General features: G+C 38.4%; 2 protein-coding genes across 5 annotated transcripts in view; both read left to right on the plus strand.

Annotated features, from left to right (window-relative positions):
* rabgap1 (RAB GTPase activating protein 1) overlaps positions 1-26,787 on the plus strand; it is a 59,046-nt gene that overhangs the window by 12,723 nt on the left and 19,536 nt on the right. For all 3 annotated transcript variants that reach the window (XM_029516629.1, XM_029516631.1, XM_029516630.1), the window contains 8 exons: positions 3,046-3,206; positions 4,759-4,869; positions 5,779-5,845; positions 5,938-6,040; positions 6,366-6,535; positions 6,678-6,846; positions 7,680-7,773; positions 9,914-10,064. In XM_029516629.1, coding sequence (XP_029372489.1) covers positions 3,046-3,206; positions 4,759-4,869; positions 5,779-5,845; positions 5,938-6,040; positions 6,366-6,535; positions 6,678-6,846; positions 7,680-7,773; positions 9,914-10,064 — 1,026 coding nt within the window. The remainder of the gene's footprint in view (positions 1-3,045; positions 3,207-4,758; positions 4,870-5,778; positions 5,846-5,937; positions 6,041-6,365; positions 6,536-6,677; positions 6,847-7,679; positions 7,774-9,913; positions 10,065-26,787) is intronic.
* Positions 16,767-19,463, plus strand: LOC115052487 (probable G-protein coupled receptor 21). Of its 2 annotated transcripts, XM_029516633.1 has the most exons (2): positions 16,767-18,469; positions 18,563-19,463. In XM_029516633.1, the coding sequence occupies exons 1-2, from the start codon at positions 17,714-17,716 to the stop codon at positions 18,947-18,949; spliced, it is 1,143 nt and encodes a 380-aa protein (XP_029372493.1). In that variant the 5' UTR covers positions 16,767-17,713; the 3' UTR covers positions 18,950-19,463. The 2 variants fall into 2 exon arrangements, with proteins under 2 accessions (XP_029372493.1, XP_029372492.1); XM_029516632.1 differs by having other exon boundaries at positions 16,767-19,463.

Genomic DNA, 26,787 nt, shown 5'->3' on the forward strand with positions numbered 1-26,787 from the left:
ATTTCCCTGTAGCTGGTCCCTCATGATTCAGTGATATTCTTCACTCCATTAGGGATAATGTGCAATGTGCACTGCAATGTACATGATAACCAAAAACACAATGCACACACAATCCCCTAAGCCAAAGTGTAGGAATGTGGAAGTGTCATTGCTTATATACAGTACATTTGCCAGAAATATAAAAGGAGGGGATAGGCAATCCACTCATGAAACTGGGTTAAAGTGCTACTTCAATGTTCAGTGACCTGATTCCTCCCTCATGGAAGCACTCTCCTTCAATGTCATGAGTAGCCCCCAGACAGACACCACTTTATCAGTTTCCCAGACACCCACCCGAAACAACCATGCTCACAATGCAACACTAATGCAGTAGTAACTGTGTGAATATGCAGTAATACAACAAAATTTATCTCATACAGTAATTAAGCTCTTTATCTGGCAACCAGACTCTCTATCTCTGCTACTTCTCCCTCTTCCTCTTGTACACACCCTTGTCTTCCTGCCAGTCCCCCAGCAACAAACCAATCTACACTGCCTCCAGTTTTCTTTTGGCCTCTCATTCACACTATTAGACTGCAGTGAGTCAGCCAATTGGTTTGCCTCCTCCTTCACAAAAAAAAACAAAACTGTTCCAGTCATATGCCTTACATCAGCCTCAAATCCTCTGTAAACAACTCCTAAAACCTATTAAACAAATGGATTTATTCACAAAGGTAGATCTGCTTATTAAGTATGAAATGTAGTTTCATAGCAGTAGCCATATCTGAAAGATACACTTTTAATATTAACATGTTTCATCTTTTTAAAAACAATTTCATGATAGCAAATAAACTTTCCAAATTAAATCTAACATAACCTTGTAAACAGTTCATCTTTGTTGGACTAAAACTGTTTACTGTTTTATTTGCCACAGCTGTGCCATTTGCTGAAAGCAAGTGACCCAATTATTTAATCAAATTGTGAAGAGCATCTTAAGCATTATTACCTTTTATTAAAAATAAATAAATAAATAAATAATTTTTAGATTTAGTTAATAAACTTTGTAATTAATTAGAATTGTTGTTACATAAAGCAAACCACCTCCTCAGTTTTTCTCTGCCTCCCTAGTGCCAGATCTTGTAGTCAGACCACAAAGCTAGCGTATAACATTTCCCAGTCTCCTGGTGTTGAGGGTGTTTTTTTTTTTTTTTTTTTTGCACATAAACGTACTCCTCCCTCCCAGAGATGTACATCTAGTGTTGTCGAATTCAAGTCAACATGGCTTTAATAGGTTGTTTCCCTAAAGTAATTATGGGTTCTTACAAAAATTTCATCTGACATTTAGAGGGGAAAAACTTAAATTGGCCTGTGACAAATGGATACAGATTGTTACCATGACATCAGCTGAAAATGTTTCAAAACCCCATGTCACTATGCACATAAAACCAAGGAAGAAACAATAAGAATATCCTTGAAGTAAAGTACAAACAGTGTAACGGGACACTTAACAAATTCCAGATCTTTAAAGGCTACAACTTTTTAAGTCTGATTATAAATCCCAAACTCTTTATGTGAATAAATGTCTTAAAAGGTTTCAGAGCAGGAGGAGTTACTTTAAAACATTCTGTATGTTGGTCACTTCGTGTATTTTAAGATCTTTGCACATAAAACCAAAAATGACCAAGGAGAGAATACGAAATTTCAAATGGAAAACATTTAAACTATATTGTATTAACATTTGAAAATATCTGAGTGAGCTAACTTTTCCATGAATTGTGCTTGTATGGCAAACTTATTTCTTCTGCATCTTCAAATTGCAGTGATCTGCCACATTTCTTCTTGTCTGGGGAACTTGACAGTTTCTCTGGAAAAAGAAAACTATATTAGAGAGTGTAGCAAAATAAAAGAGCATGAGGGGAGTTGTTTATAACAGAGGCAGTCAAGCTTAAATGTCTTCTGCAGAATATGTTTGTAGTGCAACTGTCCACATCCTGATAAAACCCCTTTCAATTGCTCACAAAGAATAAAAAGGTAATTTGTAGACATTTAAAACTGGACAGTTTTGGCTCTAGAATTTATTGGAACAACAACTCCTTTGTGTTAAATGTCATAATTTCATCAATACGGGGGGTGACCCCCATCCACCTCTGCTTATTCCCCATCTCTTACATCCAATTCCCTGTTGTTTCTGAATAAATAAACCCCCTGCAATGCAAATTTGAAGCTGCTTTATATTCTGGCTTTGAAAAAGCAAAAGTGTTGTTATTTATTGGTAACAGCAGTTTCCCCACACCATCTCCCATTTGCAAACCCAAAAGATCCACTGTTTACCAGAATTAGAAATGATCCAAAAACCTCTATGCCTTAGGCTTCTAAGTGAGATAGAACTCTCTTTATCATACACACATGTCTGCTTTATAACAATGAAAAATAAAGTAAGACTTTTTCTTGGCTAAATGCGAAGCGCACAAATTTCAAGTCTTATGAGTGGAAAAGTATGTTTAGTGTATGTAAATAAATCATTACCACCCAGTTTTCCACACTTGGCAGTGTCTAGCTGCCCCCTCCCCAATCCCCAAACTGGGGGGTTGAAGACATAGCAAAACCCAGCTGCATCTAGTAGAAATGAGATGTCTGTGTTTGATGGTGGTAGAAAACTTACCACCATGCTCAGACTCACAGGCAAATACAAATCATTATGTTGATTAAAACTCAAAATAGTTAATAGTTGGAAGTGTGTGTAGTGAGCACAGAAATGGGTCATTAGGTTAGTTGTTTAGTGCCCCATATCACAAAATGACAAAAACAGATCTGCAGAGGCTGAATTGAATTTTTAATCAATACTAATGCCTCACTGATTACGTCAGCTGGTGCTGGTATTTTTGGTTTACAAAACCCTTTCTGGTGCACTCGACATTTCAGTCTCAGGAGCTGCTCAAGCTTGTGCCAAAGCTAAAAAACACTCAATGCTCTATTTCCCTCTAATATTTCAGGTAGTGCTCATTTTAATGTTCAAAATGACCTTAAAATACTTTACTTTTACCGCAAGTCTTTTTCTCTTTTCAGGTCAGCAGGATATTATATAGCTTTGCCACAGCCTTTCGGCGGTCAGCTAAGAGAGCAGTTCTTTCATCTCAACAGCTGGCTCCACTCACCCCAGACAGTGACTTGTTTACATTCACTGTCAGTCTGGAGATAAAGGAAGATGATGGAAAGGGTACCTTCAGGTGGGACAGATATTTACATGTTCGACATTTTGTGTCAAGCATTACATCATTGGTTTTGATGTATGAACACCTGCTCTGGAGTTACATACACATCTAGGATTGTCTAGGTAGGGACATGACAAAAATCATTAAAAACCATTACACCAGTAGCAACAATGTCATCATTATGAACATTTGAAAAAGGATCACCTAACCATCTTGAATTGTGACCATCTCACTAAACGTGTAAGGACACAATGCTTTTCAACAAAATATTTAATGACCATTATGTGAAAATTGCTACCACATGACTAGATCTTCTGTCCAAATTAAATACACACAGGAGTGTGAAGGCCTACTTTTTGGGATTAAGTGTTGTTTAAATTAAATTAAGTTTTGAGTGACCTAGTTACAAAAGTCACACAAACTGGGTTGACAGAGTGTAGAGTAAATGTTGTCAATGAGGGAAGCACCATCAAATTAATATATACAAATAGAATTGGCCAGTAAATGAAATATGAATTAATATTAATAAAGTACCTATAAAGCATTGTAGTAGAGTATATTACTTCCACTCATTTTAATTAAAATTCCACATACCCACCCACATGTATAGTGTTGCACACATTGATAAGAAAAAAAGGTCGGAAAGCTCCTTTGTTTGTTGAATTCTTCCCTGAACTTTTTTTTGTTTTTGTTTTTTCATGTTTCTGAGTCGTTTCTGTGTGTTCACAAATAACACAAACAGGTACTCAGCTTATTTATAACAAAACAAAACAAACAAACCAAAAAAATGCTTGTAATTATTTTTAGCCACCAAGATTTCTTTCTCTGTAACTCAATTATTTTTAGGCTGCTCACTTCCAAGCAAACAGTTTTTACATGCAAAGGCATAACATGCTTTTTCTGTGAGTAAGTCACTTTTCCTTGTGTGATTATGATAGGGTATACACCAAGTTCGTAGAGCCATTGTATATCAATTCAAAAATAATATATGAAAAGAATTTCTTTGAAATGTTTTTTCTAAAATGGGTAGTAAATAAACCTGTTTATCTGTAGTCAAAGAACTTTTCTTATTATTTCCTGAGGAATTTGTGTCAGTGAAGTTTTGGAGGATGTTAAGTACTTTTCCTGTCTTAAATGTCTCTGCTTTTAGAGCAGGAAAAGAACCAAGACAAGACCATGTTTGAAAAAAACTCATGCACACACTTATTATGATAGATAGACCAGGTCTGAATATAAGCCTGGGTTTTTTTAATATTTAGCCTGACTGGTTGAATCACTAGTGGGAAGTGCTATTCATGCCCTCCATTTGCTTGAATTCTTTGTGTATGTAATCAAAAGTAGAAAGTATTTTTTTTATTTTCCTTCCCAGTACAGATGTAATTAAAACAAGCTGTCCAGTCAGCCTGTTGTTTAGTAGTACTTAGTAGTACTTATGATCTTAAGATTATTTCTGATAAACCTAAGGAAGCCTGTCTTGCCAAATGTGTCACTCTATCTGCATCTTAATCTTTTTTTATTTTTTCAGAAACTTAGTTTCATAGTATTTTGTGCCTTTTTTCATGTTCAGTGCTGTAGCAAAAGACAAGGACAAGCAGAGCTTCAAACTGCGTGCAGGGATGGACAAGAAAATTGTGATTTATGTCCAGCAGACATCCAATAAGGAACTAGCCATTGAGAGGTAAAATAACACACATACACTCACATGTTGTATGAGCATATACACATCTTCACAACAGCATCCTATAACTTGCTGGATTACTGCACAGTGCAATCAGACTTCTGAATGTTTTTGATGGGTGAAAAAACAGTGATCTTTTTAAGTTTCTTAGGCAGCTGGTTGGTTTGAAGCACTCCTTTCAAAAATTTATGGTCTAAAACTACTACATATAAATCTCTAAACATGATGAAACCATGCATAAGGTGGATGGTAAGAACTATCGAAAGGAGAGTGAGAGTTAAAATATTTGTTCAAAGAAGGAAAATATCTAATATGCAATATGTCACACTGACAGAGATTCAACTATTTGCTGCAATTTTACATGAAATATGAAATTCCCAAAAAGAAAATGAATCACTCACCTATAATTAATAAACATAAACTGATGAACTTCTTTACATCCATATGTCAACCCATGTTGGATTTTAAGTGTTCTGAGAAAGTTAAAAGGTGGTGATTGATGTGAAGCCTCTGAGGCTCCTCATTTTCCACACTTTAATAAGTCTGTTGAAATGTAAACATTCCATCACCTTTTTTGCGAACTTCCATTTTCAGAGTGGATTGTTATTGTCTGAGGAACCCAGAGAGTGTGAGGTTGAAGTTTTGTATTTTAATATTCTCCATGTTCTGGTCTGTGTTAGAGATTCTACCCAGGAAGTTATTTGCAGTTTCATATGGTATCTAACAACTGGTTTTACTCTATGGAGAGATTTATTGTTCCTTCTCTAGTTCTGTCTCTTGGGCTTTCCTTTTTTAATTTCCAAAGTGATCCTTTTTGTTTCACCTTCTCTTTTTACCTCTCATTTTTGCCTACCCCTGTGCATATGTGTTTTTATGTGCATATTTATTTATTTCTTTGTGCGTCTTCAGGTGTTTTGGTCTCCTGCTCAGCCCAGGGAAAAACGTGAAGAACAGTGATATGCACCTGCTGGACTTGGTGGGTGGATGTTTTCATATGTTTGCCTGTGCCGTTATGTGTGTGTGTGTGTGCATGTGTTTGCTTACTTCCTCTGACTTGTGCCCCTTCAGGAGTCAATGGGAAAGAGCTCTGACGGGAAGTCTTACATCATCACAGGAAGCTGGAACCCCAACACGCCTCAGTTCCAGCCTGTGAATGAGGAAACGCCCAAAGGTAACAGCCAAAAATCTCAGAAGAATTTCAGCAATTAGTTTGTTGGTTCATATTTTCCCAAGTAGGTATTTGTTTATCATACAAAATTTTTGATACATTTGTAAGTGTTTAAATAACTTCTCTATGGTTGGTAAATACTCAAATCAGGCTAACTTTGTTCCATAAGCAGTGATGGTTACAGCACCAATCCAGCTTTAAAGGCACTGCCCGACTTCATTGTTATTATAAATCATCAAGTTATGAGTTTGATTAGAAAAAGTGAAGCACTCAAGAAGACAACAATTTAGCTGGTTATCTTGTTTTTTTTTTTTTGTTTTTTTTTTAGATAAATTCATGTACATGACGACAGCAGTAGACCTGGTAATTACTGAGGTGGAGGAGCCGGTCCGTTTTCTGCTGGAGACGAGGGTCAGAGTGTGCTCCCCAAATGACAGGCTGTTCTGGCCCTTCAGCAAGCGTAGCCACACTGAGACCTTCTACCTTAAACTACGCCAAGTATGTCAAGTTATAGTACCATTTTCAATCAATTGAATTAAATAACTTCAAGGTATGATTACTGTGAATGGCACCATATTTGGTGCAATACCCCAATGCAAACACATTTTCCTATCGTTTATTTTATGTGTTTGCTCATCAGATGGAGTGTAAGGAGCGTAAGAGTCCTGCTTCCGATGTGCTTTATGAGGTGGTGAGTTTGGAAAGTGAGAGTGAGAGAGAGAAACGGAAAACTACAGCCAGTCCTGCCATTCTGTCCTCTGGGCCTAGTACAATGGTTCCTTCACCACCTGAAGATGATGAAGAGGAAGGTGATTTGATGTCTTATTCCTTTTGGTGTAGTCACATTTACTAATGAGTTGCAAATGGATTTAACTCTGAATGACTGCTTGAACTTGATCATAAGACACATGCACACCTTTAGAGCAGATACTTAACTGATAAAATGCACGTTATTGCATTTGCTTTTAAACACTGAACCATTGTCATACAACACCAAAAGTAGTTCTGTCATGTATATTGAAATCAGATAAAGTTCACCGATATGAAACCAAATTGAGTTATACTGCAAAGTTCTAGATGTTAAGCACATTCACACTTTCAGGAACAGAACAGAAATAGGCTATATAGACCACAGGAGTTCAAATCTCATGGGAGATCAGATGCTGTGTTAAAGAACTCTTTGTACTTGATCCTCACAGAGTACATAGCCAGGAGTGGTTTTTATGTGTCTCTTTTGTGTGAATGTAAAAGGTAGCAATAACAAAGAAATGCAGAAAGCATAATTGATGTATTCCCTCTAATTGTCAATCTTTGATCTACTTGCCTTTTGGTACAATTGGTCTTACTTTTAACTTCATGTCCATTGACTGTACCACACTTGCAGTGAATACTTAGATACCAAATGTGGTATGGTGTGGATTGAAAACACAGTTCAGGTTGGTTATGTTCATGCAAACCATCAAACATTCTGCAAGAGTCACTGACTCACTATAGCAAACATAGTGAATTAGGAAGGATCGATATTAATAAGTACTCACATTCATTTAATAATTTTCAAAGCACACATATGAGCTATTGTGAATTGTATATTACTAGAGTATATAAAGCGTAACACTGTCTGTTTGTATGTCTGTATGTCCAGATAATGATGAACCATTACTCAGCGGATCTGGTGATGTGTCCAAGGAGTGTGCAGAGAAGATCCTGGAAACCTGGGGAGACTTGTTATTCAAGTGGTAAGACTTTGTTCCCTTGTTCATGCTGCCCTTCCCCTTCTATCACAGTTGTATAGACTATGTGCACCCAAATAACTCATTTTTGTGTGTGGGGCTTAGTACATGTGCTGTGCACTGTGAAAGAAAGAGCAGCAGGCAGTAGTTCTTGATAAGCAGCTTATTAAGATGGCTTCCCTCTCCCATTACTGCATTTGTTTTTAATGAAAAGCTTGTGATGAACTGAATAGAAAATGCTTGGACTTTAATTAGCTGGAAGTTAAGCCCCCCACACACAGAGACACTGCACAACATGCCTTTCTCTGTTCTCATGTGTGTTTCTTAGGAGATCAGCAAAAATGTTTTCCCTTATGTATGTTTTTTTTTTATTTTCTTCATCACTGACCAGATTTTGGTTTTTGTAATGTCCTTTAATTTGTTTTTGAGGATTTTTTTTTTCACCTGTCAGATAAATAAAGAAAATAATGAAAGGAATCATAAGACTAGCTTGTCATAATGAGAGCATGTGTTGTGGAATTGTGGGATGTAGCACTCAGGAAGCACAAAGAGGCAAATCACAGAAAGCCCTTTACAATCTTATGCCCCTAAGGATCAGGTCTGGCATTACTTACGTCACATGTACTCACACATGGATGCACACACACATACACAATATACTTTTGTTTCCCCTCTTCGTCTCTGTGGAAAATGTCACATATTGCATAACCTGACGACCGGAACAAATAAACAAACCAAACTCAAAATAGAGAAGGATGAATTAAGAAAGGAGGAAAAAGTGAGAGAATAATCAAGGATTTGGGGGTTTTCTGTTTTCTGGGTGACAGTCAGGCGGTAGGTGGTAGATTAAATTCTGCTTTCACTTTACATTCTCCATTTCTCTGTATCTCTATTTCTGTCCTTTTCTCTAACTAGAGGCCTGGCAGGAGTTTATTTAGTACTATGTACAGTTTATAGCACTGTATGAGGGATGATTTTAAAAATTGATATATATATATATATATATATATATATATATAGGGAGGAAAGGAGCAACAACACTGTGTGGCTAGTCGTGGCTCACAGGTTTGCTAACAAGCTTGCTCACCTAAGTTGAAGTAGTGTTCTATATGTGGGGAAGGAATTTACATAGTTTTTTATGTATTGTTACTGGAATTTTGTGCTGTGCTGTGCTATTGACTTGCATGTTCCATTGTTTCTCTATCCTGTTAAAATAAAGTAGGATTAAAATTAGGCACGACTAATGTTGGGGTAAAGGGAGAAAAGGAGCTACATGGCTATATTAACTATCTTGTATTTTACAATATAAAAAAATATTTTATAGTGTAAGACAGTGACCTTCAGTGCCCTTCATTGGTTGTATCCCTTCTGGGAGCATGGCTTTTTTTTTTTTTAAAGACTATGTATGTAAATTACAGCTGTCCGATAATATCGGCCCAATATTTACATAATTATGTAATATCGGTGAGAATCGTGATTGGTTTTTCCTCCAATAATGAAAACCCGATAACGCAATGCCTGGGTTTCGCCAAATACGCCTGAATTGCTTGTGGGATCCTGAGACATTTACTGGCACGCGATTGATGACCTCATCAAACCGCACCTGGAGGCAAAATAACAACAACACTGTGTGGCTAGTCGTGGCTAACAAGCTTGCCAACAAGCTTGCTAACAAGCTTGCTAACAAGCTTGCTCACCTAAGTTGAAGTAGTGTTCTTATTTTGTACAGACAATTGAAGAGGAATGCGATGCCCTACTAGAGGAATGCCTCTAGTAGGGCATCGCAAGAAAAGTAGTTAATGTGTTAATTCCACGACAGGAGATAGGTGATGTGACCTAAAAATAGTTTGGGGGAAAAAACAGATGCATATATCAGTATCGGTTGATACTGGAAATCGGAAATATCGGAGATCCCTAATGTAAATCATTACATTTTTGGTATTAGGTGATACAACTTCTTTGGATTGTCATTATATAATTTTCTTTTTATAAAGCCGATAATAAGTCTTTTTAAGTATACCCTAGGGCCAGGGAAAATACTTTGTTTTGGGCTTTTATAGTATTTAGGTGTACACAGCTCTATAATTGCATGCAATGAAAGCGATATATAGGAGTGTTCTCCTACCCTCTCCTTTTCTCCCCCCAGGCATATGAACTTATCAGTACGTCCGAAGCAGCTGCCAGCTTTGGTGCGGGCTGGGATTCCTGAGGCTCTTCGTGGGGAGGTGTGGCAGCTCCTGGCAGGCTGCCATAACAATGACCACCAGGTAGAAGAGTACCGCACTCTTATAACAAAGGTAAGACCACACAGAACTACAGTCTTTTTTTTTTTTTAAGATTATCTGCAAATCCCCATGATGCCCTAATGTTGATCGCTTGGTGATTGGAAAGGCAGACCTCCAATAGGATGATTTAGGCCCTCATAATTTTAGGACACATCACTGCTGCTGCATCCGGCCAACAATTAAATCGAGCGCAACTGGACTTAGGTTCTCAATGTTTTAAGAAACCTAAGTCCTAAGTCCAGTTGCACTTGATTCAATTGTTGGCCGAATATGACTATGACCTGGATGATTGAGAATATACACAGCCATCACTGCCACTGATTTCCAAATCTTTTTCCAAGCTGAAGCCATTGCGGAGATGGTCCTGTTTCTTTGTTTTTGTTTGTTATCTGCAAAAGGTTATCCTTCCTGTTTTTACACTTGCTTAAAATTTTGATCAGTGCAACTGATACACATTAAATTACAAATGCTGTAATTTATTCTTTGTTTTTCGTTTCTGCTAGCCAGTGTTCATGTGATGTTTCCCTGTTAACGGCCTTGCCAACAGGTTTGGTTAGGTTTTACTTCTTTGGAAGTACACCTCAGGGGTAACTGTTTCATAACTTTCCCTCTCATGTGCTCCAACCTTGTGATGGCAACTGGTGTCACAGAGAGCCCTGTAGCTCATGTATTCCTATTATAAGCCAATTTGCAAGTGAAAGGCTCATGCACACTCTTCAAAAAGAGAAGTGTAATGTTTTATTGTTCTGTCAAGTTTTATGACTTGCTCATTTAAACCACTAGATTTATTTTAATTGCCAATATGCCAATTTCATTGAAGGAAAAACACGGTATCACATTTAACACTGTTGTTAGTATTGTTTTTAGTTGTAACAGTCAAACGTTTCAGAAAATATGATCTAGATTTGCATTAAAATTCAGTTTTGTAGCTTTAGTCTGAACCTGGACAAAAATGTACTTATTTCAGTTGAGTTGATAGTCAGTCTGAATTGCAGGTTTATTTGGTGTCACGTTGGACATGAGTGAACTATGGCTGATGAACCGTGTCGTCCAGAGCATTTCTAGGCTACACATGTTAACCTTAGTCTGTTTGTCACAAAATATGATATGTTATACAAGTAATGCTTAAAAAAAACCACGGTGGCCAATGTGCCTGGTTAGTCTGATCAGGAAAGGATCATTTAATCGTCACTCAAATATGAAGATTTCCATATAGCAAACAGTAACTTTGTCATAGCTGCTTCGCCTTGTGTTAACTTTAGCCGATGTGCATCTTTTGGATAAACCCATGTCTGTATGTGTGTTCTAGGCAGCTTTTTACTTGCTGTTGCAGTTGGAAAAGAATCATGCACTTACATAGGTCTCTCTGTATGGACATGTTTTTGAGGACTCTTAGGTGACTTAGTCCTGCTGTAGCTTTTTAGCCACCCAATGCACTGAGGAGAGTGTTTTAGTCCATGCAGTTTTATTCTGTGCTACAATTCTGCCCAGTGTTCTTATGTAAAGGCAACATCCCCAGGCAGCAAGCTGGGACCCAGGTGGTGACAAGATGTTGGTCTTGGCCTTTCCTCCCCTCTGTTGTCCTTTGCCACTCTTATTTTCTTTACTGTCCTTGGTCATCTTTCTTTCCTCCCTTCGCTTTCTCCTTAGCTCTTTTCCTCTCTCTCTAACTTCACATTTTTTCTTTATTCATTCTCTATGCCATTTACCTGTATGCTGTGAACTGATGTTGACACTTGAAATTAATATGGGTCACTTCAAATAGAAGTGTTAAACCAAAGCAATGCAAATGCTAAGATATTTCTTCTGTTTATCAGAGTGGTATGAGTAGAATATCAACTTCCATTCACAAAACAATAACAATGGATCAGAACAACACTAACACTAACCATCAGCCAGCAAGTGCACAGAGAAAGTGTGAAGAACACAATTCAGTTTTTATTTGATGTAAGTATGCATAGGTTAAGGTATGATTATTTTTTTAAGGTCTAGTTCTTAATTATAAACCAAAGGCTTGGTATGTAGAACCAAAATGTTTAAAGAATACTGAGATGAATTGTATGAAAGTGCTCTGCATAGTCTTAATTGGGAAACAATTTCCATTCACATTCATGTCTCAATTGTGATTGATACTAATTAAATTAAAATTTAATTTTCTCTTTTCTGCTCCTGTTTAAAAAATGTGTCCATACCATACTTGCATACAAGAGCGTAATTCATTTTGTGTTCATGTATTTAGCCCTGTCTGTGTCTCTCTCTTTGTGCAATATAGCAATGTATGCACATTGTGTTCCAGCCGCTGCCCTCTTTGTGAACTGACCCAGGCTGAACTTGGTGTATGTCCATATCTGAAAGCAGGGCATTGGTTGAATTGGAAACAGGGCTGTAGGCCTTAGATATTTAACCACTGCCTTCCCCAAGGAGCCCCATTGTACCCCTTTTTATCAGGGTCCCTGTTGCCAAGAATGGGAAGTACCAGTCTAACTTCAAATACTGAGTAATTAACACTCCCCAAGTAGCCAATAAATTCATTAGCCATGGCTCACATTTGGCTCCATAAATTATAGTGGGTTGGAACTGGAGCTGTCACATGGAGCCTAAGTGCATAAAGAAAGTGTATTCACTCAGGGCTCACGGACACAATCAGCTTATGTTTGGACAGGAGGCAAAGATGATTGTTACTCGATGCTACGCACTGTGCCAGTCCAAAAACAAATGAGTTAAATAAAAGTATATGACAGCGTGTAGTATCGGGCTACAACATACTATAACATATATTTTTCCCCATATTTTGTCATGCTTGAAAACACCTAAAATGGACCCCTTGAACAGTGTTTGTCTAGGAAGGATTCTGTTCCAAGTGTTTTGATCCATATCAGCTGCTGATTGTTGTAATCATGATCACTATAAGCTATATTCCCTGTAATTGTCTCTGGCTGCTCTCTGGTCCAGGGCCAGCTGATTTTAATCAGGAGAATGTTACGAAAGGCAGCATGACATATTGGCAGCTGATACTTTTGTGCTGTTGTGCTGTTGCACTCTTAACATTTGAACCATATTGCAGCGCAACAATCGGGACATATTTATTGGCACAATCTCATTCATAATCAACTAGTTCGGTGTTATTCAACCTTCAAAGACTGACATCCTGTATAAATGACATATGTAAAAATATACATATGCAGATATACACACACACACAGAGCTTGAGAGTTCCAAATAGCTAATTATTTTTATCCCATTAGTTAGTTCCAGATGTAATGGGGGCATTGCACAAGCAGATGAAGTAGCCAGTTGGGTGATGATTGTCTGACTGTCTTGCACACAGGTAACTTAATTATGCTTCTCTTCAGTGTTGCGTTCTAGTGGGCAGTAGAAGTACACTGCCTTATGGCTCAAAAATACATTTTTCAAGTTGTGCGCTTGCCCTTTTATTTTGCGACGCTATGTTGTGGATGGGAACTATTGTATTAAGATATGTGAACATGCACAGAGGGGACACATTTGTGTCTCTTTGAAGTAACATGAACATAACATTGTTCTCTCATGTACAGAATTGACAATAAATGACAAACTATTACTATTTTTAGGTTTGATATGTTGAGCTGCATGAAAGTAAAAATGTCTCAAGAAGAGGTGATTAAGCCAGAGGATGATTTTCTTAGATGTAGTTGATTTATGTTTTTGAACATGGGGTATTGGTTTACTCTCTATTAACAGATGTCTCAACCTCCATTTACCTACATGGAAGGACAGAATGTTAGAAATATCTGGAGGTGTGGATGCATGAGCCTACATAGACAAAATGAACAGACAAAAGCAGGCCTGGTCCTCAGACCTGCTGTGCCAGCCTCTTGGGGAGAGCAAAAACAAGCAGTCATAAGTACCTGTCTGCCTGCCTGTCTCTGTCTGACCCACATAATGACCTGTCTGCCTGTCTGTCCTTATATTCATTTGTACTTGTATATGGCTGACTGGGACACTCTCTGACTTCTGCCTAAACCTGCTTGTTGCTCCTGTCAGCTTGTGTATTGTCTTGTCCCTCTCTGTCTGCCTGTTCATTTGTGTTTTTGTCACACTCACTGCAGGCCCTTTTCTCTCTCCCCTCCTGCTGATTTAGCAGCCCAGTATACCTGCTTCTTTCCTCTTTAGTATGACGGTATGCCTGACTGTCTCTCTGTCCCATAGGTTTATGTGTGCATTGCTGCTCAGACTTCTGCTTGCCAGAATTGAAAATACTTTGAGATATGCTTTATCCAGCTTTGAAGCCAGTTTCCCGTATCAAAAAATACACAATGGATGCCAGAAGGTTCAGACAGTCAGATCAAAGGATTTTAGATTTATGAATTTTTTTGTTGTTTCATTTTTCAGGGAATTTTGTTTCTTTTCCCCCTGTATCTGTCTGTGACTACATAACAAGTGTCACCACCTGCTGCCTCCAGTCTCATTATACAAAGATAAACATTACAGACATAAATGTTACTGTTCAGTTCTTTGAAATTCAGGACAGTAATCTCATAAGTAAACAAAATAGGGCATCAGATGACAAGTTATTTTAATATTTTTGTTCTATTTCGCGGAACCAAAACATGGTTCCTACTTAAAACATCTGCTGATATACCACAGAATAATCACAGCAGTTCATCACATATCCCAATAAAAATAATTACAGTAATGTTAATAAAATAATAAAATTGGGCCATTGTGTCGCTATTGCCAGGTGTGTCACTTATAGGAGGCTTGTCCTGTAGAGTTTGCCAGCCTGTGAGGAAGCATGAGTCAGACAGCTAACAGGACTGTGTTCTGCTCAGCATGGTAACCAGATGACAGTACATCATGCTCTTCCTGCTACCTCGTTTTCACAGCTCTCTTTTTGCTGTTTTGTTCTCGCTATCTTGTGTGCTCTCCTCTACCTCTTCCTCTCCTTGCCTGCAATGAATTCTGTGTTTTCTTTGACTCCTTCCTCATCCCGTTCTCCCATTCCTCCTTTTCTTCCAACCCTTTTCATCGTTCTGTCATCTATTTTTAGCTCCTCGTGTGGTGGGTAGAGGAGGTGCGTGAAAGCATGGGAGTGTGTCTGGATTGCGGAAAGGTGTGTGCGTATATGTGGCTCTGTGGATATGTTTCGGTCTTCATCACGCTACACCAAATTGCCCTACACGAGACAAACTCTGCAGATGAGAATTTAGACCATGCAGCACTAAATCTGATGGTGATTACGACCCACTGAAGTTTCTAATTTTAGAACAGGATTCTGAGTAACTAAATCTAATCATCACATCATATCATCTAAAAATAATAATATGTAATTATTCTAGCACATATTCACTAGGCTGTTCAGAGAACAGCAATGGCTAATTTAATATAAAGAAATCGCTGTTCAACTGAGTCCTAACAAGACCTTTACCACCTTGCAATAAAAAGATGTTGACATTGCTAGGAGGGAGATTAAAAATGTCTGTTGAGGTCAGGCCTACCTGGCTATAGCTGAGTGTATCAAAGCAACTCTCGTGGAAAGTGGAGGTGCTGCATCTGCTGATGCATGCAAAATCAAGAGCAGGTGCATATCTGTTGAGAGCTCTCAGACCAAATAGCCAGAAGGACATGTACACAAAGTTTCAGCTCAAGTGCAAGCATTCTGCAATACAAGTATAAATATAATCTGAAAATGTTTTATCTTTCTATGGACTGTGCTTACGGATTGGACAATTGCAAAAGAACATTTTGTTAACTTCAGCCATAATTTTGTGTGTCTATACTGTGTGTGTGTGTGTGTGTGTGTGTGTGTGTGTGTGTGTGTATGTGTGTGTATATATATATATATACATATAGATATATATATATATATCTATATGTATGTATACAGACACAAACACTCATACATGTGTAAATGGTCATAACTTTCCTGCTTTAGTTACACGAATTTTGGTCATGACATTTCCACATGATGCTCTAGTCATCAGCTTTTATGTTGCAGCTCTTTATTAGTAGACTACAGATAAACTTTATACATGCTAAACTTTAAACATCAAGTTTTAGTCAGTGTACAAGATTAGAAAAAATTCCATACAGTAATAATGCAGTCAGCTAGGAAATTATTCTCTTGATTGTCTCAAAAAATAATTTATCTTATTTCTTTAATGGACGCAATGATGTCACAGTTAAGCCGAATTCTGTCACTATAATTAAACTATATTAAATGTGAACATAAAAAAAGGTGATGAAAACTTTGTCCAGCCTAAAGCACATACTGTATTTAAAGTACTTTCAGCATGTCAGGACTCAACAAACTTTAGTGGGACCCACTGTCCTGTTCTGCGTGTCCTTGTTATACAATCAGATTATTAATAGGTATACTTCCTGTATAACTTCATGTATTGTTTCACTACCAACAAATGCCATAACTTTGCATCTAGATTCATACAATTCAAAAACTCTTGTTGTAGAGAACAATCAAAAGCAGTTGTATATTTTATAGGCCCAAGTCAACACTGAATGGTGCTAATTTTACCAGTGTGAAACTGTGTTTTTTGAATCTTGAGATAATTATTAAAAAGGGGGGAAAAAAAAAAAAAAAAAGAACAGGGAGGAGTGAGAGCATGTGGGAAGGTGGTAGCTTCATGCCCTTGCAGTTGGTCATTGGTGGGAGCCACAGGGAAGGGGAGGGGCCTCAGTGGCACTGTTTCTGTAGAGAGAGAGGCAGAGGGAGCAAGAAAGGGAGAGAGACAGTAAAGGAGGATAGATGAACACGGGGGTTCTCCCAGCATCGGTATGCCTGTCTACCTCATTTCCACTCCAGACATAGTTGCATTTCTTCTGGACAGAAATAACAGCTAAGGTGTCTTTTCACGTGTGCACATCTTTCAAACATCAGTCACCCTGCGCACTGCCTTCATCGTTTCACAACAGCCTGCTGTGACTTTACTGCAAAGGACCAGACAGAAACTGAGCAAGCGGACATGGAAGAGTGGTGAAGAGAGGGTAAAGGGGCAGCAGGAAAGAAGAATCAGGAAGAAGACACACGACTGAGGTGGACCTGCAGAACAGAATCAGGAAAAGAGTCATGCTTGATGTCTCTTTCCCCTCAATATAAGTGCGCATCGCATTACACAATTATGTCTTTTCACTGGATGTGTTTGTGACTGTGGACTATAGACAGATAAAAGGCAGCTTCAGTCTGGACTCTCTGCAGCTGCAGCAGATGTTGAAGACATCTCTAACTTTATAGGGAGCTGACCATAGATTCAACCATAGATTGGACGGGAATTCGTTTGAACAAAGTCGATTTTCTTTCTATTTTTTCACTTTTGTGCCTTCAGCTTGGAAGTTGGCTTCATTAGAAAAAAACAAGGACACGAAACAAACAAATTCCTTTTTGTGGTCGTTTTGCCTGGTTGTTGTATATCTTTGCTTAAAACGACAGCTGCTCGCTCTGAGGACACGACGAGGGAGCTTCCTCACCTTTCTCTGTGCTTTACATCCCTGCTGCATTTGAGATGGCAGATGGCAGCAGTTTCATCATAAAACCACAGTGGAAAGCTTTTCATTTGGACTGAAACTACACAGCTACTTTAAGAAGCCGTCAGTTACCTGACAGAATTGTGGGTTTTAGGCTTCATCATACCCTTGAAGAGCCCCTCACACAGGTATTCCTGCCCAGGATGATGAATTCCTCCCTGGACCTATTGAACCGGAGCTCTGCTGACCAATCAAACTTATCAGCTCCCTTCTGCCTGCTTGAGATAGGCTATTCCCAAATTTTCAACACCTGCCTCCTTGAAGTCTCGATTATACTGCTCCTCACTGTTCTCATTATTTTTGGTAACCTAGTTGTGATTTTTGTCTTTCACTGTGCCCCTTTGCTCAGCCAGCACACCACCAGTGCTTTCATTCAAACAATGGCATATGCTGATCTGCTGGTGGGGGTCAGCTGCCTCTTCCCCTCCCTGTCCCTTCTTCATCACCTGCAGGGCCTTGACCCCAAACTCACCTGCCAGGTGTTTGGGTACATGGTGTCTGTTTTAAAATCCGTTTCAATGGCATCACTAGCATGTGTAAGTGTAGACCGCTACATTGCCATCACACGACCTCTGACCTATGCGTCTCTGGTAACGCCTTGTCGAGTGCGCTGCTGCATCATTCTAATATGGTTGTACTCTGCTCTGGTGTTTCTCCCATCTTTTCTCGGGTGGGGGAAACCTGGTTACCATGGTGATGTGGTAGAGTGGTGCGCAGTTCAATGGAGGACTAGTCCGGTGTTCACAACCTTTATTGTTGCACTGCTTTACGCCCCAGCTGCTCTAACTGTCTGCTTTACCTACGCCAATATCTTCAAGATCTGCAGACAGCACACCAGGGAGATCAGTGAGCGCCACGCTCGTTACCGACCCCAACAACTACAGGGCCCTGGACTGGCAGTGGGGTCTGTAGTCAAGGACAACAGTGGATCAGAACAGAGGCAGCTGCCTCATATGTCTCAGCCACAGAAACATCAGCAACCACAGTATCAGCAGCCTACATCAACATACCCAGACAAACGATACGCTATGGTACTGTTCCGCATTACCAGTGTGTTTTATATCCTCTGGTTGCCCTACATTCTTTACTTTCTGTTGGAGAGTGGAGGGATCTACCACCACCCTGCAGCCTCATTCCTTACCACATGGCTGGCCATCAGCAATAGCTTCTGTAACTGTCTCATCTATAGCCTTTCCAACTCTGCTTTCAGGAAGGGCCTGAAACGCCTCTGCTCTTTCTGTTTACAGCGCAGTGGCAGTGGCTTTGGGGTTAGGAACACCAAAAAGGCTTTCGTTGGCTCTGTTGAAAAGGGTTGTGTAGGGCCGGGGTATGGATATGGCCATGGAGAAATAAGCATTGGCACAACATGCCATGTGTAGTGCGCACACAAAGGAAACCTTAGTGCTAAATTGGCATTTGAACTTTTTAAAAGATGCCTGATGTGATTGCTGTAATATGTCTCCTCTGCTAAGCCGAAAAGTGCTGTAAAGTGATGGAAGGAGGAGTCGATCTGCCACTGCTGTTTCTGTCGCGTTTGGAGGTTACACAGTTGTCCTCTCTGAATACGCCACAGCTGGCAAAGACTGAAGGATGGAAAGACCCAAATAGTCCACAGCTTTTTAAAATGGTCAAAGAACCCGAGTACGCTGAGTGCAGACCTGGGTTGTTGATAAGGGGAGTTGGAAAGGTGGAGAAAAAGGTGTGGTGAAAGTTATTATTTTTCTTTCTTAACTTATTTTTGCCATAACAGAAAAAAATATTCTGAAGAACTGTATATGGAATATATGAAGCGGTGTGACCTTGGTGTGTTGCTATATTATTAGCACAGTATGTGTTGGGATGCAAAAAAAAAAAAAAATAGGAAAATGCAAATGGAACAGTCGACTACTGTGCTATCGTGATACAGTGCTAAGATGAACTGCCAGTGGCAAGCTGTTTAACCATATGCGTTGTGGTTTATGTAGCATGTGTCTTAACCCCTCATTATTAATAAGCCGAAATGAAAAGAAACGAGATTAGTTGTGCCATTTGCTGTTTGTTTACATTGATTAAACTGATTATGGTTTTCTCCATTGTGACGTGGTCATGGAGCATTAATATTTAATTCTTTATTGATGTCTAAAACATTACGTCTTAAAAAGTAAAGATGTAGGTTCACATATATTTGATCAGATGGCACCCAGCTTTGGTGTACGACTGTTAAACAAAAAAAAATATCGGTGTTTTCAGTTAATTTCTTTTGAAGTCATTTTTTTTCTTTTTTGACTTTGTCAGTTACATTGCACCTCTGTTATTTGGATTATGTGACAAAATTTATATTTCATAATTGTGCAAGGTAAAGCCAGGCAAGGAAATTATATATTTCTACAATAATTGTTCCCTGATTTTCGGGACATTATTAGGCCAATTTTAATTATTTAAAATGCTTTGCCTGAAGGTAAAAAAGGCTGGAGGTGTGGCTGACATGAATAATCTAATCAGAGGCTGTAATTTGTGAAAATATCACATTAACATATTATTGCAAATAATTACCAGAACTAGGTGTATAATATGTTGTTACTTCATTATACTACCTGCATTCCTGAACAAGTGCATGTATACACAGGCCATCACACAGATCAGACAAATAGCCCTTTCAACAGCAGGTTAACTGCTGTGAGGCACAATGAAGAGGGACTGAAACCCCCAGAATCCACTGCAGTTGCATGTGTGTCTATGTGTCTGCTTCCATCATCTTGTTCCCTTTGTATTTTTGTGATCACTTACACGCTACATTAATGTGTAACACAAAATAATCAAGACAAATAATAAGATGAAATGAATCCAAGTGTACATACTGTGTCATAAACTTAAACGTGAAAAAATTATTGTATTTTGAATCATGGAAACTCCTATCACAGTTTCTTTAGATGCAGATATTGTAGCTTTATACACTCTATCTAATCTACCAAAGAAAGTTCAACATATTCTTGGATTATGATATGTTTTTTTTGTTGTTGTTGTTGGTTTTTTCAGATATTTAATATATATTTTGAGAGTGGATTTTATACGAGGTTTGTGTGGGTCCACTGCACTGTGTTGGCTCAGTGATGCCTTGTGTGCATGAATATGACTGTTTCTCAGTATGTGGTGATACAGTATATCGTATTTGCCTTGATATACAAATGAAATGAACTGTTGGAGGTATTTTCCTCTAACAGCTAGAGAGGGCTCAATTTATCAACATGCAGCTGTTTTTAGAGAGAATGGCACACACTGGCAAGTGCAGAGATTAAAATATTGTTAGCCAGACTGTGCCACTTCATTTCACATGTACTACAGAATCAACTGAACCACAGTTGCTGTGTAAAGTTATTTAAAATCAGACTGTTAATTCAGCTGTCCTTCAAAGGTTTGTTTGTAATTATTGCTCCTCTCTTCTGTAAAACTGATAATAACCAGGAGCAAAGACATGACTCAAAACTGTTAAGTCTTTTTTTGCAGATATTGTTCATGTGCGAACAGATGTCTATGAGTGTGTGCAAGTGTGTGAGGATGTGACCACTGGCTGAATTGGACTGTTGAAGGTGTTCTTGCAAGGGTTGCTAACAAAGTTATGTCTTTCCATTGCTTTATTAGCTGTACCTCAGCTCCCTCAAGTATACCGTAATTTGTGGGTGTATGAGTATGATTTGCTCTGGTGGTAAATAGATTCACATGCTCTCTGTAAATGTTTTCACTGTCGTCTGTGAATCGTTGTCGAACCATGTAATCTTTCCTATTTGTACCTTCACTTGTTTAGAAATAGTGTGTACAGAAGTGGCATATTGAATGTCTATTATACAAATTTATTTTTTTAAAATTACTTGTTTCTTGTGAAGTGATAAATGTTGGACAGTAAGTACATTTCGCAGCATGCTTACCAGTTGAAATGATTGAAGTTGTGTCTTGATTAAGATGCATTTCAATTTGCTTGGGCAGTTTTGATTCAGGTGTGTCTACTAAGGTTTTCAATTCAGGTTAAACCTCAACTTCTGAATCCTTGTTATCCACTAAAAAGACTTTTCCATTTCCTACAGCAGTTAATGGTACAATTTCTCATAAATTTGTGAGATTTAGTTCAAAGATATGTCAAAACTTGATCACATTAAAATTCTCACACACACACACACACACACATTCTTTTTTTGTGTGGGAAAATAATTGGTTCCAATGTTCTCAGGGGAACGGCGTTCTGGTTAGTGGATGTCTCGAGGTACAGAGCCATGTTGGGTAGGATAAAGAGGAGGAAGAGGTTGTATGTGCACACTCCCGTTGCAGGTTAAATGGAACTTTTTCCTGTGACAGAGGAATATTGTTGTTCATTAATGAATAAGTCCAAGCACAGCAAGCAGGAACAAATATTTACATTGATATTTTGAAATAAAGGATAAAAAAATTAATGTAATGAGGCCATTTAAATCCCTTTAAAATTTATTCAGAAACATTTGAAGATGATGACTGCTTTTTCATCTTGCTCTTCTTCTGCCATCTTGTACAAAATAGTTCACAGTTATTGCCACTTTCTGGACCTGGACTTTCCAGGAGTCTTTGTCTTGGGAACAAACAGAACTAGTCACATCATGTATAGACTAAACAGAAGTATATAAAATGTATCTGGAATATTATTTAGTTATAATTTTTTCCATATACAAAACACATAAGGCTGATAAATCCTATTGAAGCCTTATTAAATTTTTTTTTTAATCATGAACATATTGTTCTCTTAAGTTGAGGGAAAAAAAGGTTTTGTAATGAGCAACAAGTGTTTTACACCATCTCTGCAAAGATTGCATTCATCCTAACTAATAGTGCACTTAACACACATACACACATTCCCACGCAGTGGTATTTTCTTATCTGTCTTTTAATCTCTGTTTGATTTTGTAAGGCTGAGAATAGACCACACCAAGCCCTAAACTGGTCAACTCTGGACCGCTGTGCTTTTGTGAATAACAAATAATTACCACATTAAGATGAGACTGACCACTGGAACAAAACCTTGGTCTGGAAACTGTCCAGGAATTATGATTCTGCATTCACTTTTGCCCCCACTGAGTTAACAATGGGGCCTTTGTAAGTTTCTCATCGAGAAAATTAAGCCATTGCCATGTCAGGTACATCGTACATCAAAGGTTTTGAATTTGTAATACTGTTTTTGAAAGATGGTTGCTTTATAGATTGAGAATGTTGAGATATTGTAAATGGTCCAAGATGTTTCACTTTCACTGAAAATGAGTCTCTGTGACCAATAACATTTTTAGATGATGCTTTGTAGGTAACAAACCTATAAGATGTACATGTCGTGTATCTGTACTGAGCAAATAAATGTAATTTTATCTCAATGTATTCAAATCTCCTTGTACTAATTACAGTTAGGGCAGGGCCGTTCAGTGAGTGAGTGAGTGAGTGAGTGAGTGAGTGAGTGAGTGAGTGAGTGTGTGTGTGTGTGTGTGTGTGTGTGTGTGTGTGTGTGTGTGTGTGTGTGTGTGTGTGTGTGTGTGTGTAAAGGACATTAACACACTGTTATTTGTGACTACTAAGAAGTAGACCTTTTAGCACAGTTGTACTTATTGTAGTTGGAAAGATGCTAGCCAAAGATCAAGTAGGGCAGTTGATAAGAAAAGTAATAGCTTTTTTTCCCAACATTCCGAAACACATTCACACAGAATTTTCCTTGATTCGCCAATTTGTACATGCTTCATGTTGATCCTTGCAGATAAAAATAAATTGTTGCTGTGTTAAAATGCTGGAAATGAGCTGTAATAAAGCAGCATCGTATTTGTGCAAGCAGTCAATCTTCTGAATATGCATGCTGGCAAAACTGCAGTGGGAAATGTTACTGGACTCAATTGGAAAATAATACCATAAGACATTGCAGGCAATTGCAGTTTTGGCACTGTAAGTAGTATTTGTATTTGGTGTCATTTTGATTCGTGACTCTTCTTCTCTTGTATGTCATATTTGTTCTGATCCGATTCATATTATACGTACTCTCCTCATGCTGAAACAGTACACCAGTGCACAAATGGTGCAGAAAGTAGGGCAGGAGACAGCCGATTAAGATTTAATGATGGATGACACTGAGGTGAGGAAAAAGCACTATGACAATTTGAGCATTGGTCAATTGCAGAGTATTTGCCTAAATGAAAAAAGGATTTAAAATTTCACCTGTCCAATTCTGTATTTTTGATGAAGGTATCAATCAGAGCTCCTTAAATTATTTATGGAGAATTAAAGTTGAGTCACTTCACTGTGGGAATAATAAAAGTGTAACATCAGTATTTCTAGTTATCTGGGAATGGGAGAAATCAAGCCCTGTGTTCTCTTGGCATCTCAGTAGGGTCCTTTAGGAGCAGAGAAAGAATAACAGAGTGACATGTCAGCTATTGTGTTGAGTCAGAGAAAATCAGGCACAAAAACAATGGAGGGCCAGCTACTCAGTCTTCCCACGGAAGCCCTACTCTTGTACTTTTATTTCTAGCTTTAGATATGCACACACACACACACACAGTCTTTCTGCCATTTTTGGCAAACAAGTGTTTTTAAGTGTTTTTATTGTTAGTCTGTTAGAAGAAAACGTTCTGCTTCTTGACTTCCCTTAAGTTCATAAGCGCCCTTTGATTCTCCCACAGTATTACTCTGGCAGTTACTTCTTATGGGCAGCTGACAGTTTTACAATATTAATAGCATTTGTCTAGACACGAACAGAAACAGAGTGGCACTTGTGAAGATGTCTCATCTGTACCTGACGTGTTATTTTCCTATTGATTTTAATGAGAACAAAGTGAAATTTTGAAAGAGGTTGAGTCTGTTGGAACCTTCTTGCTGTTTAAGTCAATTCGTCATTCCGCAATGAAATGTATTTTCTATACAGCATCATACTTTTTGGCATTATGGACAGTTTTACTGCAGTTTTTAACTTTTAATTAAAAGCATATCATTTCACACTGGGTCATTAAATAAGTTTGTGTAATAGCACAGAGTTGTAGAGACAATTTCTTTTCAATAATGTGCTGTTTTAATTGGATGCTTCCCCTGTGTTGTGCTCTGGCCTCCTCGAAGTCCTCGTGTCTTGCTTGAAGTCACACAGTTAACAATTACAGCATTATTAGACATTTTGCATCAGCAACAGCTCTCTAATCAGCACTTGTTGCGAATCTTTGTAAACAGCAGCAGCTTTAAAGCTGCAATTTGTCATTTTTTCGAGACTTCATGCTATGCTAGGCTAATTCCCTGCTGGCTCTCACTCATTACTTGCTATGTACACATGAGAGTGACACTGATCTTCTGTAATCACTTTTGTCCTTACACACGCTTCTCTCTTTTTGTCTTTTTACCTTTATCACTTTAATTCTCACACTTCCGCCCACTATGATGAGATACTGGCTTTGTTTTCTCTACCCACTCACGCTACCCTCATTCCAAACATCTCTTTAACTGAACAGACAGACAGACATAGAGGAAGCTAATTGGCCATTATGTCAAAAGTCTTTGTGCATGCTCTCAGCACTTAAGATAAATATGGCTAAGTGGTACTTGTATAAACATGGATCCTTATCATTCACTGAGAGACTGTAGCACAGTGTAATGGGCCCTTCACACTAATGCAATAACTCCACCCCTCTATTCTAAAATGATTCAATACCAATGGGTTTTACTCTGAATTAACATTTTCTGTGTATCTGTCAAAATGGCCTTCTGGCTGATGTTCAATCTGGTTGAACTTTATTGATGTTCTTTATGGTGAAGCTCTTTTATGTCTATTGGAAAAATGTGTTGTAACCACCAAGAACAGACAATACATTCCAGAAAAATTAGGCAAACAGTTGTCAAAGGGAAATTATAGCATACTGTAATTTTGGATTTGATTTTGGTTTTCTGTAGAAACAAGAGCACAGATTTTGGTCTTTTATAATAAACCGGGCTTATTTCTGATCACCGGGAGAAATAAGTTACATGTGATAGTGAATGGTGAATTACGGTATGCCATATTAAATTATCGTGCATTATATTAAAGGCCAACCTTTTGAAGGACTGGGAACGGGCCCTACTCTGACCAGCATCGCTCCAACAATCAACATTTCTCAAACTTCCTGAAGCATCTCGTCATGTTGGCTGTTTTAACACACACACACTCACAGACATGCAGTAACTATGACTTACTGGGTGTGGTGGAAGTTGTGGAATGGACTTAAAAAAAGACCACTGTTGTTGGTCTCTGATCCCCATTAGTATGCTTTGTTTTAGTATTCCTTTCTTCCTGCATTTCTTCTCAAACTTGCAGTATTTTTGTTTCGCTCTCTTCCTCTGTGGAAGCTGGAGCAGAAACCTTGGGAAAAGAAGGGGGAAGGGCTTAATGTCCAGCAGAGACCAATAATTTATAATAATAATAATAATTTATATTAATTTTATATGCCTACTAGGTAGCGAGGTAGATATGAGAGACTCACCAACTTCAATGTGCGGTTGCAGGGTTGTATTTGTTGGAGCTTCATCCCTCCCTATCTATTAAAGAAGGTGCTGGAAAAACTCTAGGAGTAATTTCTGACTTCCTGTTGTTTGTTGAGAAGTATCACATTCATTTTGTAATTTAAAATGATTTTGGATAGGCATTACTACGACATACTACTGACTAGTTAGCAACCGTCACATTGCTCCTGTCTCATTATTCCCTGACAATGTGGGGGCAGACTACCAGCACAAGGCTACCAACTTGGCACGATGGACTTTGGCAAGCAAGTTAACTGAGGCCCCATTTCATGCATTCTACAATATGTTGGAAACATGAATGTGGCATTCTCATCTGCCATCTCAAAATTTGTGAGGATGAGTCAGATTAATGCTGAGAAACTCCAATCTCAAAGGTGTTTCGTGGCTGATTGGTGGAAAACATTCCCCACACCATTGCACTGCTTTTCAGTTCTCTTCCAAAAGGAGTGGAAGCTGACATGGTTCCCTCTGCTCCTGTAGCTCATTCATTCTATGCGTTGTTTATTCTGATATACTTTTCTGCATACCACAGTTGTAAAGAATGTTCATCTGAGTGACTGTGGCCTTTCTGTCAGCTCCAACCAGTCTGGCCTTTCTCCTCTGATCTCTCTCTCTCTTCAACAAAGCACGCTCATGTTTTTTTTTTTTTTTTTTTTTCTCCCCCACACCAAACTCAGTTACATTTTTCTGCTGCCACATGATTGGC

This window comes from Echeneis naucrates, chromosome 12, assembly GCF_900963305.1.
Source record: "Echeneis naucrates chromosome 12, fEcheNa1.1, whole genome shotgun sequence".
Lineage (NCBI taxonomy): Eukaryota > Metazoa > Chordata > Actinopteri > Carangiformes > Echeneidae > Echeneis > Echeneis naucrates.